Below are 16850 nucleotides of genomic sequence, written 5' to 3' on the forward strand. Positions count from 1 at the left end.
AACTTACCAGGAAGTGATAAATTCCCACTTTCACTACCAGTTTCCTTAAATGACTGGTTACGTCTTTCATTTTGGGGTTCCAAAATGTCTCTGTACTTTGAGACCATAAGAACAGAGATAAAGTATACAACTGCCAACGCTAAAAACTGAGCTTGTTTGCTATCCTCCTAGGGAAAAATAAAAGTAGTTGATCATGCCACTATTAAATAAGAGGTACCAAGCTTATTTCATATGACAACATTTAAGTATAAAACATGTCCATAAATCTTTCAATATATGCAGAAAATAATAAATTCACCTCAGTAAAGATTAGGCAAAGACTTTTGGAAAAATGCCTATAAATGAGAGGCTTTATGCTCGTGAAATATGTAGAGAGAACTTGGCTTGTTTTTTAAATTAAGTAACTCAGTCTGAAGACAATGGTCCAATATACCTTGTAAGATTAATCAAATGAGAAAGTATCATTATATATGAATAATTATTTTGACTTCTAATCATAAGAATTAAAACATGTATTAAAAAATCACAATTATCAATTTTCCTAAAAGACAATCATTCGGGAAAAAAAAAGTGAGGTAATCAAATACAGAACAGGATCCCAAAGGAATTCTCAGGACTATTTTAAATAGTACAATCAAGTGTCTAAAATTGAAAATACAGTGTCTTCCAGAAAGAAAAGGACAAACTAGACTGACCTCTACAAGAGACCAGGGCTTCATCTTAGCTCTACAGATTACCCACATGTCTGCACCGATGACCTCTTTCATCTAGTCAAAATCTCCATCTTCAAAGGGACCCTGCACATATCACTATTCTGATAACATTTCAAAATAATTTAAAGGGAAAAATCAAACTTGTCCATCGAATTCTGAAAACTAAAGGTACCTTGAGTAACAGATAAACCTAGGATAAGGGAAACAGAGACTGTTGCTGAACAGATAAATAAATATCAACTAATGGTGCAAATGAAACTAAATGCATTTGACATAATTTCTGGGAAATAAGGAGATATCATTGCTCTACCTGAACATTTCCACTTGATGCAAATATTAGAAGTATTTGTAAATCTGATAAGAATCTATGGTACCCTTTGGCTCATATGCAAGACCTTATTAGTCTTGATGGAAAAGATAAATGCACATTTTCCCTTTTTTATTAACCATTCTTTTTTTCTAGACACTCCTGTGTTCTGCTGTCACACAATCCTAACACTATTATAATAACTGTTGCTAATGATATTAACATTAAAATGTGGGCAAAAAACTTACTTGATCTTTTTTTAAAGATTTATTTGTTTGTTTGTTTGTTTGCTTGTTTGAAAGAGAGCAAGCAAGAGGAGGGGGAGGAGAGGAGGGAGAGAGACAAGCAGATTCTGCACTGAGAGTGGAGCAGGAAGGCGGGGCTCGAACTAATGACCCTGAGATCATGACCTGAGCAGAAATCAAGAGTCAGACATTCAACTGACTGACACACTTAGGTGCCCCATGATCTTAACTTCTTAATCTATTACAAATCATTTACCCCTAAATATTTATTTAACCCTTTAATATGTTCAATATTTACTTATTACAGTATAAAATTCATAGTGTAAGCCTGATTTCTGTCCAATAAGAAATATCCAATAGATCCATATGTTTAGGTCCTAAATCCCAAAATAAATTTGTTTTTAATTGTAGCTGTCACTTACTGAAAACTTAAAATGGATCAGGGACTATCCTACATACTTCAAACACATTTCATTAACCCCTCTGAACAAGATGAGGCCTAGAGAAATAATTTACCTAAAGGCAAATGTGAATTCAGATTAGAGTGATTAAAAAGTTTAGCACTTAACCCTCAGGGTAATAGCTTCTTTACATTGTCAATCTAAGGTCATTTCCTTTTTCATCAAACTTTGTGGAAAAAAAATCTCTGGGACAGAGTCTGGGAAACATGGTCTTTTTTCTACAACTTCTACAAGGTGATTGTAAAACTTTATTATAAAAATTTTTTTTTGATTATTTATTACTTTCAGAAACACATGTTAAATATAGGAGACATTCTACCTCTCTCCAAACCACATAATATAAAAACTTGTTTAAAAGTCCCAAAAAGGGGCACCTGGGTGGCTCAGTGGTTGAGCAGCTGCCTTTGGCTCAGGTCGGTGATCCTGGGGTCCTGGGATCGAGTCCCACATCGGGCTCCCCACAGGGAACCTGCTTCTCCCTCTGCCTGAGTCTCTGCCTCTGTGTGTCTCTTGTGAATAAATAAAACTTAAAAAAAAAAAAAAGTTTCAAAAAAGCCAAATCATACAGAGCCAGGATGAAGAGCTTTTATTTCATTTTAAGTGCTATGGGAAGCCATCAGAGAATATTTAAAGCAAAAGAGTTAATACCTATTACAGATTTTTAAAGATCGCTATAAGAAAAAGCTATAGGGCAATGGATTCAATGAAAAAAGAGGGGAGAGAAAGCAGCAGCATTATTTGGTCCCAAAATGAACAAAGTCAGTCGGTTCTGAAAAAACAAGTTAATGGTTTAATTAAAGGAATGATACAGCTACCAAAAAGCAAATAAATGGAGATCTAGGGAGGCAGTATACCTAATGGTTAAGATCAAAATTTCAAGAACCAGATTCCCTAGATCCTAACCCACTTCTACCTCTTACTACTTGTGTAATTTTTTTTTAAGATTTATTTATTTATTCATGAGAGACACACAGAGAGAGAGAAATAGAGGCAGAGACAGGCGAGGGAGAAGCAGGCTCCCTGAAGGGAGCCCAATGCAGAACTTGGAACTGGATCCAGGATCCCAGGATCACGCCCTGAGCAGAAGGTAGATGCTCAATGGCTGAGGCACCCAGGCATCGCACTACTTATGTAATCTTAAAGAGATTATTTAACCTAATACTTCTTTCTCATAGGATTATTGCATGACTTAAATGAAACAGAACATCCAGTTCTTTGCTTAAATGCAGTAAGCATTCAATTAACTATTAACTATAGCTAATAACGATTAACAAACTGTTTATGTGTATGTGTATAAAACTTAGTCAAGAACTCGAGAGGACTAAAGCTCTATAAAAAGAAGAGGGGAAAATTAAAAATTGAAGTTATAAAGTTGATAAAAAGAAACTTGCAAAAAAAAAAAAAAAAAAAAAAGAAACTTGCAGAACATCCTGTACTAAACAGGCAGTTAAGTATTCAATAAATATTAACGAATGATAATACTACAAATGCTGATGAGTAGGATTACAAATAATGTTTATTTTCACCTTTAGACTCTCATACGATCTTATAATCTGTATGTGAAACTGTGCCATTATATGAAAATCAACTAAAACAAATATTTTTTAAAAATTAAAGCCACCCTACACACCATTTCATCATATACCTTTGTATCATAATTTTGTTCCTTTGAGGGGAAAAAATATCCAATGTTCAGTAAAAATAATATGCTATTCAGAATTTGAACATTCCATTACTTTCAGAGTGTAGATTCGGGAGTTTAAGACTGCTGAGTTGGAATCCTATCTTTTACTAGCTCTGTTAGCTTGAAAAAGTTATTAAAGGTCTTTGTGCCTCAGATTCCTCATTTATAAAATGGTAATTACAAAAGTACTCATCTCAAGAAGTCGTTGGACCTCCTACATGTAAAGCACTTACAATGCTTAATATGTAATAATGTATTATTCTTTTTAGCATCATTATTCTGATATATTAACTCCCTTTATATAAACAACACTTTCCAATATTCTAAGATTCTAAAATCACTATCAAAAGAATTAGTTTCTAGTCCTTCTTATATCTACTCAACTATTTTATATTACAAAGAGTTCTCATGCTCAATACTTTGGGCCTAGGAGGAAATATGAATCAGTTAAGAGTATGTGAAAGGAAATACTGTTACTTACTATGTCTCTGAAGACAACTGCCCTAAGCCGATTAATATCCATGTCTTGTAGGAGCTTCTCAAAATCTCTTACTGGAGATATACCACCAGTTACAATGTCCACTGGACTCTATTTAAGACAACAAATATATATATATATACACACATTACACAGAAATTTAAAAAAAAATTAGCACAGCATTCCAAGTACCAGAAAAAAAAAAAATAACTGTAACACTGTTTTTTTCCAGTTTATTTTTCCTACTTACTTCTCTCTTCTTTTTTGGGTTACAGGAATAGAGGTGTGGGTTACAAAAGGAAGCCATAAAGGAAAAAACACACTGCACACTAACTCACCAAGTACATGAAATACAAATTGACATATTCAAAGGAAAAGGTATCAAAGACACAAGAAAAGTAAACATTTGGAAAAGTAGACAAGATTAAGTATAAGCAAATCTTTACTGTATATTTAAAGACAAATATTTGAATGCTATGTCCACAGACTAAAATAACTATTTTAGAACCTCTGTCAGATTTATTTAACTTTATGTTGAAATGAACAAATAAATTTAAGATCTTAATCGTAAAGTAAGAGGCACTTTATTTAATTAATTATTCTGTATGCTTACCTTCGCTGCAGATTTCCCCATGGGAATCAAGCTATGCATTGTTTTCTGGCCTCTGACTGTATCTCCTCTAGCTTTCAGCTGTGAATGCTGTTGACACTCTAAACAATTCCTTACTGCCACTGCACACACTGTAGTTTATTTTAAGGAGAAGATTGGGCAAGAAAAGAAAATTTTATTTAAGATTTTGAAACTGATAAAAATCACCTACACAATATGACTTACATAAAGCTTTTACTTGAAACAGATTACTTTCAGCAAATCCCTAAAATGTCAGGGACATTTAGTCAAATGACTTTGTCACCTGTTTGTTTTCTGACTTTGTTAGCTACTCTATCAGGAACCAGTGCTAAGAGAGAATCATTTCAGGAATCTTAATCAACAGGCTAATGTTTCTTAGATCTCACTTAAGCTAAGCTAGGACAATCTTTTATTAAGGAAAAGATAGGAAAAAAAATAAGGAAAAGATAGGGAAGAACTGAAAGGTAGAAAAAAATATAAAGCAAATCACACTGCCATGAGCTTTCTAGGATAATAACCTTCCATCACCTTCACTAAAGTAAAATAGTTAAAATTTGCATGTTTTTCTTATTATGTATCATTATAGCATGATTTTAATAGAGACTGATAGAGGGTACAGCATTTATAGAAAATATTTACAGTGTCTACATTTAACTGGCTTTCATTAAAACCATATAAAAGGTGGGGACAGAAAAGAGACTATAATTAATATACAGTCCAAATAATCTCTCTAGTATTATGCTAAATGAAATAAGTCAAACTGAGAAAGACAAATATCATATAATCCCACTCATAAATGGAATCTAGGGAAAAAAATAAACAACAAGCATAATCAGGCCTATGAAAACAAGAACACAACTGATGGTTACCAGAGGAGAGGGTAGTAGGAGGTGGGCAAAATGGGTGAAGGGGAGAGAGAGATTTATAGGCTTCCACGTATGGCATGAGTAAGTCATGGGAATTAAAAGCAGAACATAAGAAATAGTCAATGATACTGTAATAGCAATGTAACTGGACACAGACTAATATACAAACCTTTCAACTCACTAAGTTGTATACCTGAAACCAATGTAACAATGTGTCAACCATACTCAAAATAATAATAATTTTATCCAGTAGAAACCAGTATGTTTGTAAGCCATGGTATCCCCAAATCTTTAAGATTTGATGTTTCAGTATATTACTACCAAATACTAACCTTTCTTTGTTTCTGACTTTCACAAATACCATACTCAAAATGGTGATCTTTTCTGAGCATAAATCCTATAGCATTCATGTTATATGTGATTATAAACTATTATAGAGTCTGTAATAGCATTGTTTGCTAACCACTGAAAGAATTATGTAAATTCAAGAATTTGGTTGTAACATTTACAACAACTTAAAATAAGTGCTAAATTAAATGAATCACCTGTTTAAAAAAAAATAATTACCTCTCTCTATGTCTCCCAATCAGGTTAATTTTTAGGTTTAAATGATGAATTAGGTAATGCAAAAATGATCATGAATTGTTTGATTGCATATAAATCATCTCAATTCCCAATCAAATCAGTAGCTTTCAGGGCATTTGAACTGAACAAGAGTAGAAGAGCAAATTAGGAACAAGACAGCAGGGCAGCCCGGGTGGCTCAGCGGTTTAGAGCCACCTTCAGCCCAGGGTGTGATCCTGGAGACTGGGGATCGAATCCCACATCGGGCTCCCTACCTGGAGCCTGCTTCTCCCTCTGCCTGTGTCTCTGCCTCTCTCTCCCTCTCTCTGTGTCTCTCACGAATAAATAAATTTTTTTAAAAAGGAACAAGATAGCAAACTTCTTTGTGGACTCTAAGTACCAAACTTTATATGGCTAGCAGACAAAGAAGTGAGACAGGAAAGTATTCAGAAAGTTGCAAGAAGAGAACAAAAACTAGGGAAAAGTAGAGAAGGAACATAGTGAGGAAAGGAAGAAGAGAATATAGAATACTACTCTGTCAAAATTAAAATCAGGCCTAGGAAAATAACTTTTGTATTACTTTTGTCCCAGGTTGCATAAATTCCAGTTTTGGTATCGATACACAAAGTTATAAACCATGCCACATTCATCAGTCTCAGTAGTACAAGTTACTCTCACTGTTGCTGTACTGCCTTCTTACCTCCAACCTCATGAAAGAACAAGCATGAAAAAAACCAGAGATCAAATATTTGGATTATTTACCAAGCTTACCATACTCTATTAAAGAGATCCTGAACAAGTCGTTTTCTGAATCTCACTTGTATATAGAAGACATGGTGCTAGGATAGATTGAATTATGAAAATGAGGGAGATAGAGTATTTCCCTCATTTCTGAATTTAATGCTTCAGGACAGTGAAATATTGATAGTGTAGCCATGTACTTTTAATTCCCGAAACACACTCTTTATAGAAAAGTGGCAAAGTTGATAAAATGGCATACACAAAATTAACAGAGTCAAATATTTTAATTATATTACTAACAAAATATAAGTAAGTATGTTAAAACTGAAAGAAAGTTAAACTATATTCAAATTCTAGCTTCACCAATTATAGCTTTTGGACATGGAATAAGTTTCCTATTTCTCTGATCTCAAATATCCTCATGAATAAAAGAAAATAATTGCTGGCTCACTGAAAATCTATAATAAAAAATGACAGTAGACAATAAATGATAGTTTTTGCTTTTACATATTCACCGTTTGAATCAAAGCTTTACACCAAATTTCTAAAATAGTTACATCGAGTTCATTAGAGCATCCTAAGTTTAAAAGTGCTTTGAATAGTACTGAGTAAAAATAATCGTTGCACCAAAAAAGTCTGTTTATGTAACAGCTATTTCTGCTAAAAATGGGAAAATATTTCATGAACTAATTAGATTTTCCACTTTCAACATTTCCACAGATGCCTTATTTCTGATCTATCTTCACATGGCCATGGTTCCTAATGGCTTTGCTTCCATTTCTTCATCCCCTTCTCCCTAATTGCTTTTCTCCATTTAATAAGCAAATCACTAACAAACTGTTATTATTTACAAATAGATACAAGAAATCTTCTCCACAGAGAAAAATTGTTCTGCTTTACTCAAAGGAAGCCCTGATGACACTAAAAATTCTTGTCATGTATTTTAACTTTTACCTAAGCAAAAACTGCCTTCAGGACAAGGAGATTTAATATTTTTAGGAACTGCTTTAACAAATTACCATATCTTAGTTTGATAAAGGTTGTACTGGAATGATGCTGTTTAGAACCTTGCTACTCAAGTGTGTTTGTAAGAGAACAATTTCAACATTACCTGGGATTTGTCAGACAATTATAGACCTCACCTCAGACCTATATAACTGCATTTTAACAAGATCCTCTGGTGATTCTTATGTATGAATCATCTTAAAAATTGTGAAGCACTACTTTTGAGCAAAGATCAGAGGAACAGTGGTAATAGTGACCACAATCAACATAGATTTTTCAAAACTCGTCCTTCTTCTAGACAACTTTGTAACTACTACTATAGCATAATACACACATAATCCTCACTCTTTGGAGGTTAAAAAAAAGGATATGACAAACTGTTTAGTACACATTTTTCCACCAACAGGTAAAAGATAATTTTCAATCTAATATGTCAAGATTATTGAAAAATGTTCAAGTAAATTCCTAACTAATGGGTTTTAAGATCTCACCTAGTCGGAGACACTGTCGCAAAATTCCACCAGAAGACATATTTTTTTCAGCTTCAATTTCAGTAAAGCCAAGAGAGCTTGCAAATATAAGCACATCCACAAGGCTGATTAGTCTCTGCAAAAATGTCACAGAGGCTTCTATTGAAAGGCCCTGAGTAGGTTCAATATTCTCCAGCTCGTGCTGTTAAGGAAGAAAATTTGACATTTACATGTACGTTCTGATCAAAATCCAGTTTTCTTAGATATGTTCCCCCAAAACTAAGTTCTATAAAAAGTCATGCTCTCAGATATCTAGTTCAACAGATGATTTCCTTTTTCATCTAAAAAGAAGGCAATGGAAATGTATGGGTGAGCCGCCATCAATCATATTCACTAGCTGACTCATTCCTAAGAAGTCCTTTCATTCCTAGAACAGATTTAAGGTCCTTTCAGGTAACTAAAAGATCCTGTTACATCTGGATTATAGCACCTATGATACATAATAACCACCACATTCAACTTTTAGTCAAGAAAGATGCATAACAATCGTTTTCACACTAATTTATATAGTAAAGTCCTTACTGTAGCCGATGTAGCAGCTGAAAGCAATGGCAGTATACCCCCACAAGCCATGACCATATTGTCCATCACTTGAGAGATGAGATGAATTGTGTTGTGTACAAAGATGACATTATCACTGCTATTCACGAAGTCCATAACTGTCTTTGTTGAATGGCTGTCCAAAGATAAATGATGTTTACTGATAAAGCCAAAGAAAAGAAATCAGTTTGCCTACTTGAGGGGAGGGAGGATAAGAAGGTGCTTTTGCTTCATCTTGAAAGCTGAGGTAATGATAATGATGCAGCAGGAATGTTGGGGATGTACTTCCTCAGAAGATGCAGACCATTCCATATCAGGAGATCCTATCCATGCCCCTTTTCAGTGCTGAAACATATAACACTATTCATCTTGTATACAAAAAGTTCACATATAACACTATTCATCTTGTATACAAAAAGTTGAATTATCCTTAACTGGGAACAAAATTGAGAAGTCATGTAGCAAAAATTAAGAGGTAAATGGTGTTAAATGTGCTATTAAAAATGAATTTTCTATTAACATTTTCTTAGATAATGCTATAAAATGTTTTCAAACAGTGTAAATGTAGTACACAAATAACAATAAACCAATTAGGCATTTTAAAATCATAAATCATACAACAGATAATCTGAAATATATAGAAGTCTTATACCAAAACTATACTGGAGAATTAGATGTTATACTTAAGGTCTAATTTTTTTTTTTTTTAGTACTTCTAGTAATAAACCACTTTGGCAGATCTATCTTTAGGTGAATTATATGCTATAAAATATGCTACAGGAAATTTGCAAGCTTTTTAAAAGAAAAAATCTCTGATTTTCAAGTTTTTGTAATTCAGACAGGGTAGCTCATTTTTACAATAGATAATAAACCCTACCATAGAATTTATATTCTACTTTTTTGCCAAATGCCTGAAATTAATTGTAAAATGTTAACTATATAAACTTCTTAGAAAACAAAACCCAGGGTGCCTGGACGGCTTAATCAGTTAAGCATCTGACTATAGATTTGGGCTCAGATCATGATCTCAAGGTTGTGAGATCAAGCCCCATGCTGGGTTCTGCACTGGGCATGGAGCTTAAGATTCTCTATTCCTCTCTTTAAAAAAAAAAACAACAAAAAACAAAGACTATACACAAAGTGTGAATAAAGTTTAGTCTACAAACATATAGACAAACCTTCTCCACATCTGTATATCTGTTTCTATTGCAAATAATAGATCGTTGAGCAAACGTTGATGCATTTGAGACCATTTGAACTCAGGAATACGAAACATAGCAGATCTGGAATCCCTTCTTTGTCCATTAACTCCATCTGGTACTATTCCTTGACCTGGTTCCTCCTGCTGCCTTGACACCTAATACAGAAAGTAATAAAATAAGTTCAACTTCAAAGAAGGTATTAATAATAGCTTCTTTGCCATTCATCTAACAAATAATCACTAAAGAACTAAATTAAAGAAAAATAAGGATACTATGGAACCAAATTAGAGAACAATTATCAATAACACTGAAATTTAATACTAAGGAACCAAACTAGAGAAAAATTATCAATAAGTAATAACATTGAAATTTAATACATTAAAGCAAAGTTATCAAAAATGCTAACTACCATAATTCAACAATAACCAGCTTGCAATCATGTTATTATTACCACCAGCAAATGTAGTATTTTATAAAAGAATCAGGAAGTTCTTAGGTTTGAAAATTAGCAGCATGAATGAAAGGCAGTATCTAGATTATAAATTGATTAGAATTAAAAACAAACATGAAGATAACAGAATTAAGAACCAACAAAATGGTTGGTTGAACAGAAGTGGGAAATGACAACATGTAATCAACTACTGTCTCATGAATCCCTCTGAGATACTAGTAAAGCAGGAAGCTGTACCTCTAGATCTCAGAAAGTCTCCTCCCCTCTTACAAATTAAATAGATCTTATGGTCTGTTTCCACATGGAAGGAATTTTACACTACATACTTTATATATAAAATCATGCACTGGCAGGTAGTTCTGAAGGAAGACAACCCTAGATTTTGCCAGAGATATAATGTACTATTACTGGGTTATCAAATAAAAGGTAAAGGCAAATATTTCCAATATTTGCTTTATAAAATAGAATTATTACAATCCTAAAGCTTGAAAGTATTAACTTTTGCTGGTGCTGTAGTGAAAATAATAATAAAAGCTGCCATTTAATGAACTCACTAAAATTTTGTGCTAAAGATAACAAATGTAATCTTTACATTCATTGTATTTATATAATTGCGAATAGGCTATGAACCAACTCCAAAATAAAATAAAATGTAAGTATATACCCTTGAACTATTAATTCAATGCAAATACACTTCAGGAAGACAATAAATATAATCACCTCAAGCACAGGTTGATGAGGTTGAGATGTTTCCATGTTTGTATTGGCCTTCAATTCCAATCTCTCAGTATCTGTAGCAACACTGGAAACATCCAATTTAGCAATCCTCTGCTCAGAAGTGGTAGGAGCCTCAAAGACAGGAGAATCACCAACTACTTTGGTTTCTCTAGCAAAGCTAGTTGTTTTCTTCCCTTCCTGTAGCATCTCCCCAACATCTGATTGTACAGGTGTCTGGGAAACAATAATGTCTGGTGAGGTAGCTGAAGACCCTGATGCTGTCATAGTCAAAATTCCAGAATCTTTGGAATCTTGAGTTTCACTGTCACTTTGCTTCTTACTTACAGATTCTTGCTCTTGAAATACTAATTTGTTGTCATTACTAAGCATGTCCAGTCTTTCACTGGCTTCAGATGCAGCTGGAGACAAACTATCTTCTTGGAGCTCTGTGGGTAGACTGGCTTCCTCAGTAGGACTACTTTCTACCTTCAGTTCTACATAATCATCATCATCTTCCTCTACTATAGACTTATCCAAAAATTCAGGCACCTCTGAGGTATCTTCTTCTGAAGGAGAACTTACAGAAGCAGTTACTTCACTAATAGTCATTATATTTTTGCAACTCATTTTAAAAGAATTAGAGGAAACAGTCTCAGCATCTATCGTATCAGAGGATACTTCCAAATCACCTGTATTAATTGTTTCATTTATCAATGTTTCTTCTAAATGGACTTCATCTAGTAACTCCTGACTTTCTTGGCCAGTTTGCCTTTCTTCATTAGATGCATTAGGAGTTGGCAGTCCAACGCTGGAGACAGAGTCTACTGAAACTGTCTTCTCAATAGTTGACTTTTCATCACTATTTCTGGTGTTATGTGGAGACACAGGACAAGCCTTCATACTTGTTTGCTGGGATGCTACTGAAACATTAACATCCCTGCTAATGGCAGAGTCGGCTTCAAGTGAATTTGAACACTGCCCTATTTGTTCATCAACTTTTCCCTGGTGTTCCCTGAACATACTGGCAAGATTTTCTTTGTGCATTTCAAAAGTGACCTAGATGAAGAACATACAATCAAAATATGCTTTTAAAAAAAAAAGACAGCATATAGAACATAAAATGAAAATATTTAACAACTTTTCAAATAAGTGGTATAATATAATGCAATAAAATAATCATCCTAGAATACCCTTATCTTATAAAATAAAGTCAACCACAAAAAACAAAATAGTCAAAAAAATGATAGCTAGACTTAATGCTAACAAGTAGCAAAGCACTAAGCCACAATAAGAACATCCCTACTTAGCCTATTTTTAAACACATATGAAAAGAACACTGTACTGACCTCTGTAACTTGTACCAGGATCTAAACATATACCATTGTGTATCTAAATATATACTTTGTGAATGGTTTGTGCACTAAATAATACATTGTTTCAACTGCAATGAAAACCCATTTCCCCATGATTTATCCTCTTCAGGGAATTAAAAAATCAATTATGTCCACTATTATAGCAGTTTTCCATATATTTAGTAAAAATATTTCTTACTAAGCTAATACATGAAATGAAATGGAAAAAAAAAAAAAAAAGAATCCAACCATCCCCAAAGGTCAACCACTATTTTCAAAGTCTAAACTGGTCAAAATAACTATAACCTGAAAGTTCCAAGTCATTCATCCATCCATCCATCCATCCATCCATCCATCCCACTTCCATGTGAGTGACTACTATGTAACTGGCAGTGTGAACATCTTATATTATTAGTCTTATTAGTCTTATTATTAGTCTTGATAATTTTCTTATCAAGGATTACTTTAGGGACCATTATGTGATTGCCACTGGTGTTATAACAGGAAGTGTTAAAAAAAAAAAAAGAAGTGTAATGCATGCAGAAACTATAGGCATAATTAATAGTTTATCAATGCTAGAACTGTTTGTTCCTGTAGCCTACATTATTATAATATATATGGTAAATTGAACCTTTAGTCAACAAAGCTTTATTGAACCCTAGTATGGGAGGATGGTAATAAATGACAACAAAAGATAATTTGTGCACAAAGGTCTATATGCCTCTTTGAATCATAGGCATGTACACGCATGGGTAAAAGGCAAACAAATGTATAAATAACGCATTATGCAAACATTTTTTCTATAGCTTATTTACTAGCCCTTACTCGGAGTATTTACAGTATGCTCATGCCCATAATGAGATACAGCTCAAAATAAAAATGTTTAGGAAATAAACATTTTCCTAATTGTATACATTTGGGAAACTTTTTTTTTAAGATTTTATTTATTTATTCATGAGACACACAGAGAGACAGAGAGGCAGAGGCACAGACAGAGGGAGAAGGAGGCTCCATGTAGGGAGCCCGATGTAGGACTTGATCCCGTGACCCTGGGATCACGCCCTGAGCCAAAGGCAGACGCTCAACCGCTGAGCCACCCAGGCATCCCAGGAAACTTTTTTTTAAATATTTCAAAATGAAATGCATATGCTCCACATTAAAGAGTAAAATAGCACAGTAAACATCAACAAAATATCAATATCTTTTATAACCAGAAAGCAAATATTTTCTTGAACCAAGTTGGTTGGTTGGTTGTTTTTTATCAAGGCTCTACACCCAGTGTGAGGCTTGAACTCACAACCCTGAGATTAACAGTCACACGCTCTACCAGAACTAAATTATTTTAATTGACCAATTCCTCAGTACTTATTCAGCAAAACTGACTGAATATCCAAACATGCCAAGCACTGTGTGATAAAACAACACAATGTCCCTGCCTTCATGGAACTTCTATTCTAATGAAAGAACCTGAAAATAAACATACAAAAAATAAGATAATGTCAAGTAATAGTAAGAACTTTGAAAAGGAATAAAGAGAGTAACTGAAGATGACAGTCTACGTGGGAGGGTGTGTTTAACCAGAATAACTGAGGAAGGTCTCTAAGGATATTACACTGAATAGAAGTAAGAATAAAGTGAGAGAGCAACTTATATGAATATCAAAAGGAAAAGAATTCAGGAAGGAGGAAAAACAAATGCAAAATTCCTGGTAGCCAAAATGGCTTGATATGTTTGAGGAACAATAAACCAGTAGAAAGAGAACTATACATGATAAGGTCACAGAGGTAGACATTGGCAAGATTATGGTTATAGAGAATTGTAGACTATATTAAAGACTTTGAATTTTATTCTGAGTGTAAGAGAGCCATTCAAAAATCTTGAGTAAAAGGAAGACATGATCTGATTTCTTAACGTCATTTAGTCTATTTGGAAAACTGACTTTATGGGAGATCATTTCTACACTGATATGGTTATTATTGTCTAAGAAAGGCAAGTATCATACTACCAAACCTCACAGTAATTTTGAAAATAGGATGATCCTTTATTTCAACAACAGTGTATAAGTTTAGTTTTCAATAATAATTTGCTTTTATTTTTTCCAAATTAAGAATTTTTAAATTTTTATTATAAAATATATCAATAAATATGAATATATATAAATTTATATATTCAAATTAAAGAATAATCTTTTTAAAAACTATACACCTACTACCCATTTCAAGAAATGGAACAGGGTGGCACTTGGCATGAATAAGGTATAGGAAGTAGACTACTTTGTATTTTCCAATTCTCACCACAGTCTACCTCTACTCTCAGAAGTAGATCAAAAGCAGACCACTTTTTCAAGGAGTAAAGTAAGAATGTTCAAGTAACCCAGGTAGCAGGATGAGAAGAGACAGCACAAACTGAATCAGTGCATGGCCAAGCGAAGTAGTTGCAAGAACATGGGCCCATCGCATAGACAAAATTTGTTCTCATGTTTTTTTAAAAAAATGTCATAAAGGTAGCTGGCATTTCATTAACAATAGCTTCCCTCTATATCTGTCTCTGAAGTAAAACTGCTCCAATTTAGAAGGACTAACATGTCTACTACACAGCTGCCATTGTGGGATCTCCTTTTACCATTTTCCTGGAGATTCCTTCTTATATCTCTTCTATGTTGCCTCTCCTTTTTCTTATGTCCCATATCTTTCTCTTGTTTCATTCTCTCCTTTTGGTGTTGTGTGTCCTCTAGTACCTTCTTGAAAAAGGGTATATATAAACTAAATTTTTGAGATCTGAAACATGAATTTTACTTCATACATGGTTAATAGATTGATTATAAAACCTATTTGAAAGCATTTAACCTTAGAATTTGAAAAGAATTTCTTCATTGCTTATTTCTGTGCTTATTGTTGGGAAGTCTGAGACTATTCTGAGTCCTGATCCTTTATATGACCTATTTTGTTCCCTGTCAAATCTTATAAAAATATCTTTGCTCCTAGTATTTTCAAATTTCACAATGATTCTCAACATAGGTCTATCTTCATCCACTGTATTAAATTTCTACTGGGCCCTTCCAATCTAGCAATAATATCCCTGGTTCTGGGAAATTTTCTTGAATCAATTAATTTATACCTTTGTCCCCTTTTTTCCACCTATTCTGACTTGCTGTGATTAATATCTCTTGATGGTACACTGAATAGTCCTCTAATTTTCTTTCCATTTCTCTATTTTCCATGGTTTTGTCTTTTGGTTCTACTACTGGGAGATTTCCTCAACTAACCCTTGAACATGTTTTTCATTTCTCCTATGTGACTCTGGGCTAGTCATGACTTTCCTGCGGCACATATTTTTCCTCTCTAAAGTGAGTATAAGGTATCACAATCCCAGTGTTTGAGTCATATTACAAAGCTGTAGTGATCAAAACAGTACAGTACTGGCACAAAAGTAGACACAGAGATCAATGGAATAGAATCGAAAATTAAGAGGTGAACCTACAACTATATGGTCAATTAATCTTTGACAAAGCAGGCAAGAATATCCAATGGGGGAAAAATGTCTCTTCAACAAACAGTGTTCGGGAAACTAGAGAGCAACATGCAAAAGAATGAAACTGGACCACTTTCTTATACCAAACACAAAAATAAATTCAAAATGGATTAAAGACCTAAATGTAAGACCTAAAACCATAAAAATCCTAGAGGAGAACACATACGTTGTCTGACACTAGCTATAGCACTTCTTTCTAGATATGTCTACTGAAGCAAGGGAAACAAAAGAAAAAATAAACTATTGGGACTTCATCAAAATAAAAAGCTTCTACAAAGCAAAGGAAACAATCAATAAAACTAAAAGGCAACCTACAAAATGGGAGAAGATATTTGCAAATGACATATCAGATAAAGGGTTAGCACCCAAAACATATAAAGAACTTATACAACTCAACAATCAAAAAAATAATCCATTTAAAAAATGGGCAGAAGACATGAATAGACATTTCTCCAAAGATGATGCAGAAATGACTAATAGACACATGAAAAGATGCTCAAAATCTCATCATGGAAATATATATCAAAACTACAAAGAGACGGGTGCCTGGGCAGCTCAGTCAGTTAAGCAGCTGCCTTTGGCTCAGGTTAAGATCACAGGGTCCTTGGATTGAGCACCATGTCATGGTTTCCTGCTAGTCTGCTGCTCCCTTTGCCCCCCTACTCATGCTCATTCTCTCAAATAAATAAAATCTTTTTTAAAAATTAAAAACTACAATGAGATATTACCTCACACCTGTCAGAATAACTAAACCACACAGGAAACAACAGGTGTTGGCAAGAATTTTAACAAAGGGGAACCCTTTTATACTGTTAGTTGCAATACAAACTAG

At 33.8% G+C, this 16850-nt stretch overlaps 1 protein-coding gene across 9 annotated transcripts in view; it reads right to left on the reverse strand.

Annotated features, from left to right (window-relative positions):
• LRBA (LPS responsive beige-like anchor protein) overlaps window positions 1-16850 on the reverse strand; it is a 722446-nt gene that overhangs the window by 532362 nt on the left and 173234 nt on the right. For all 9 annotated transcript variants that reach the window (XM_038558983.1, XM_038558984.1, XM_038558982.1 and 6 more), the window contains 7 exons: window positions 11139-12191; window positions 9944-10122; window positions 8748-8901; window positions 8187-8367; window positions 4502-4629; window positions 3892-3999; window positions 8-167 (listed from right to left, as the gene is read on the reverse strand). In XM_038558983.1, coding sequence (XP_038414911.1) covers window positions 8-167; window positions 3892-3999; window positions 4502-4629; window positions 8187-8367; window positions 8748-8901; window positions 9944-10122; window positions 11139-12191 — 1963 coding nt within the window. The remainder of the gene's footprint in view (window positions 1-7; window positions 168-3891; window positions 4000-4501; window positions 4630-8186; window positions 8368-8747; window positions 8902-9943; window positions 10123-11138; window positions 12192-16850) is intronic.

Source organism: Canis lupus, chromosome 15, assembly GCF_011100685.1.
Source record: "Canis lupus familiaris isolate Mischka breed German Shepherd chromosome 15, alternate assembly UU_Cfam_GSD_1.0, whole genome shotgun sequence".
In the NCBI taxonomy this organism is placed as follows: domain Eukaryota; kingdom Metazoa; phylum Chordata; class Mammalia; order Carnivora; family Canidae; genus Canis; species Canis lupus.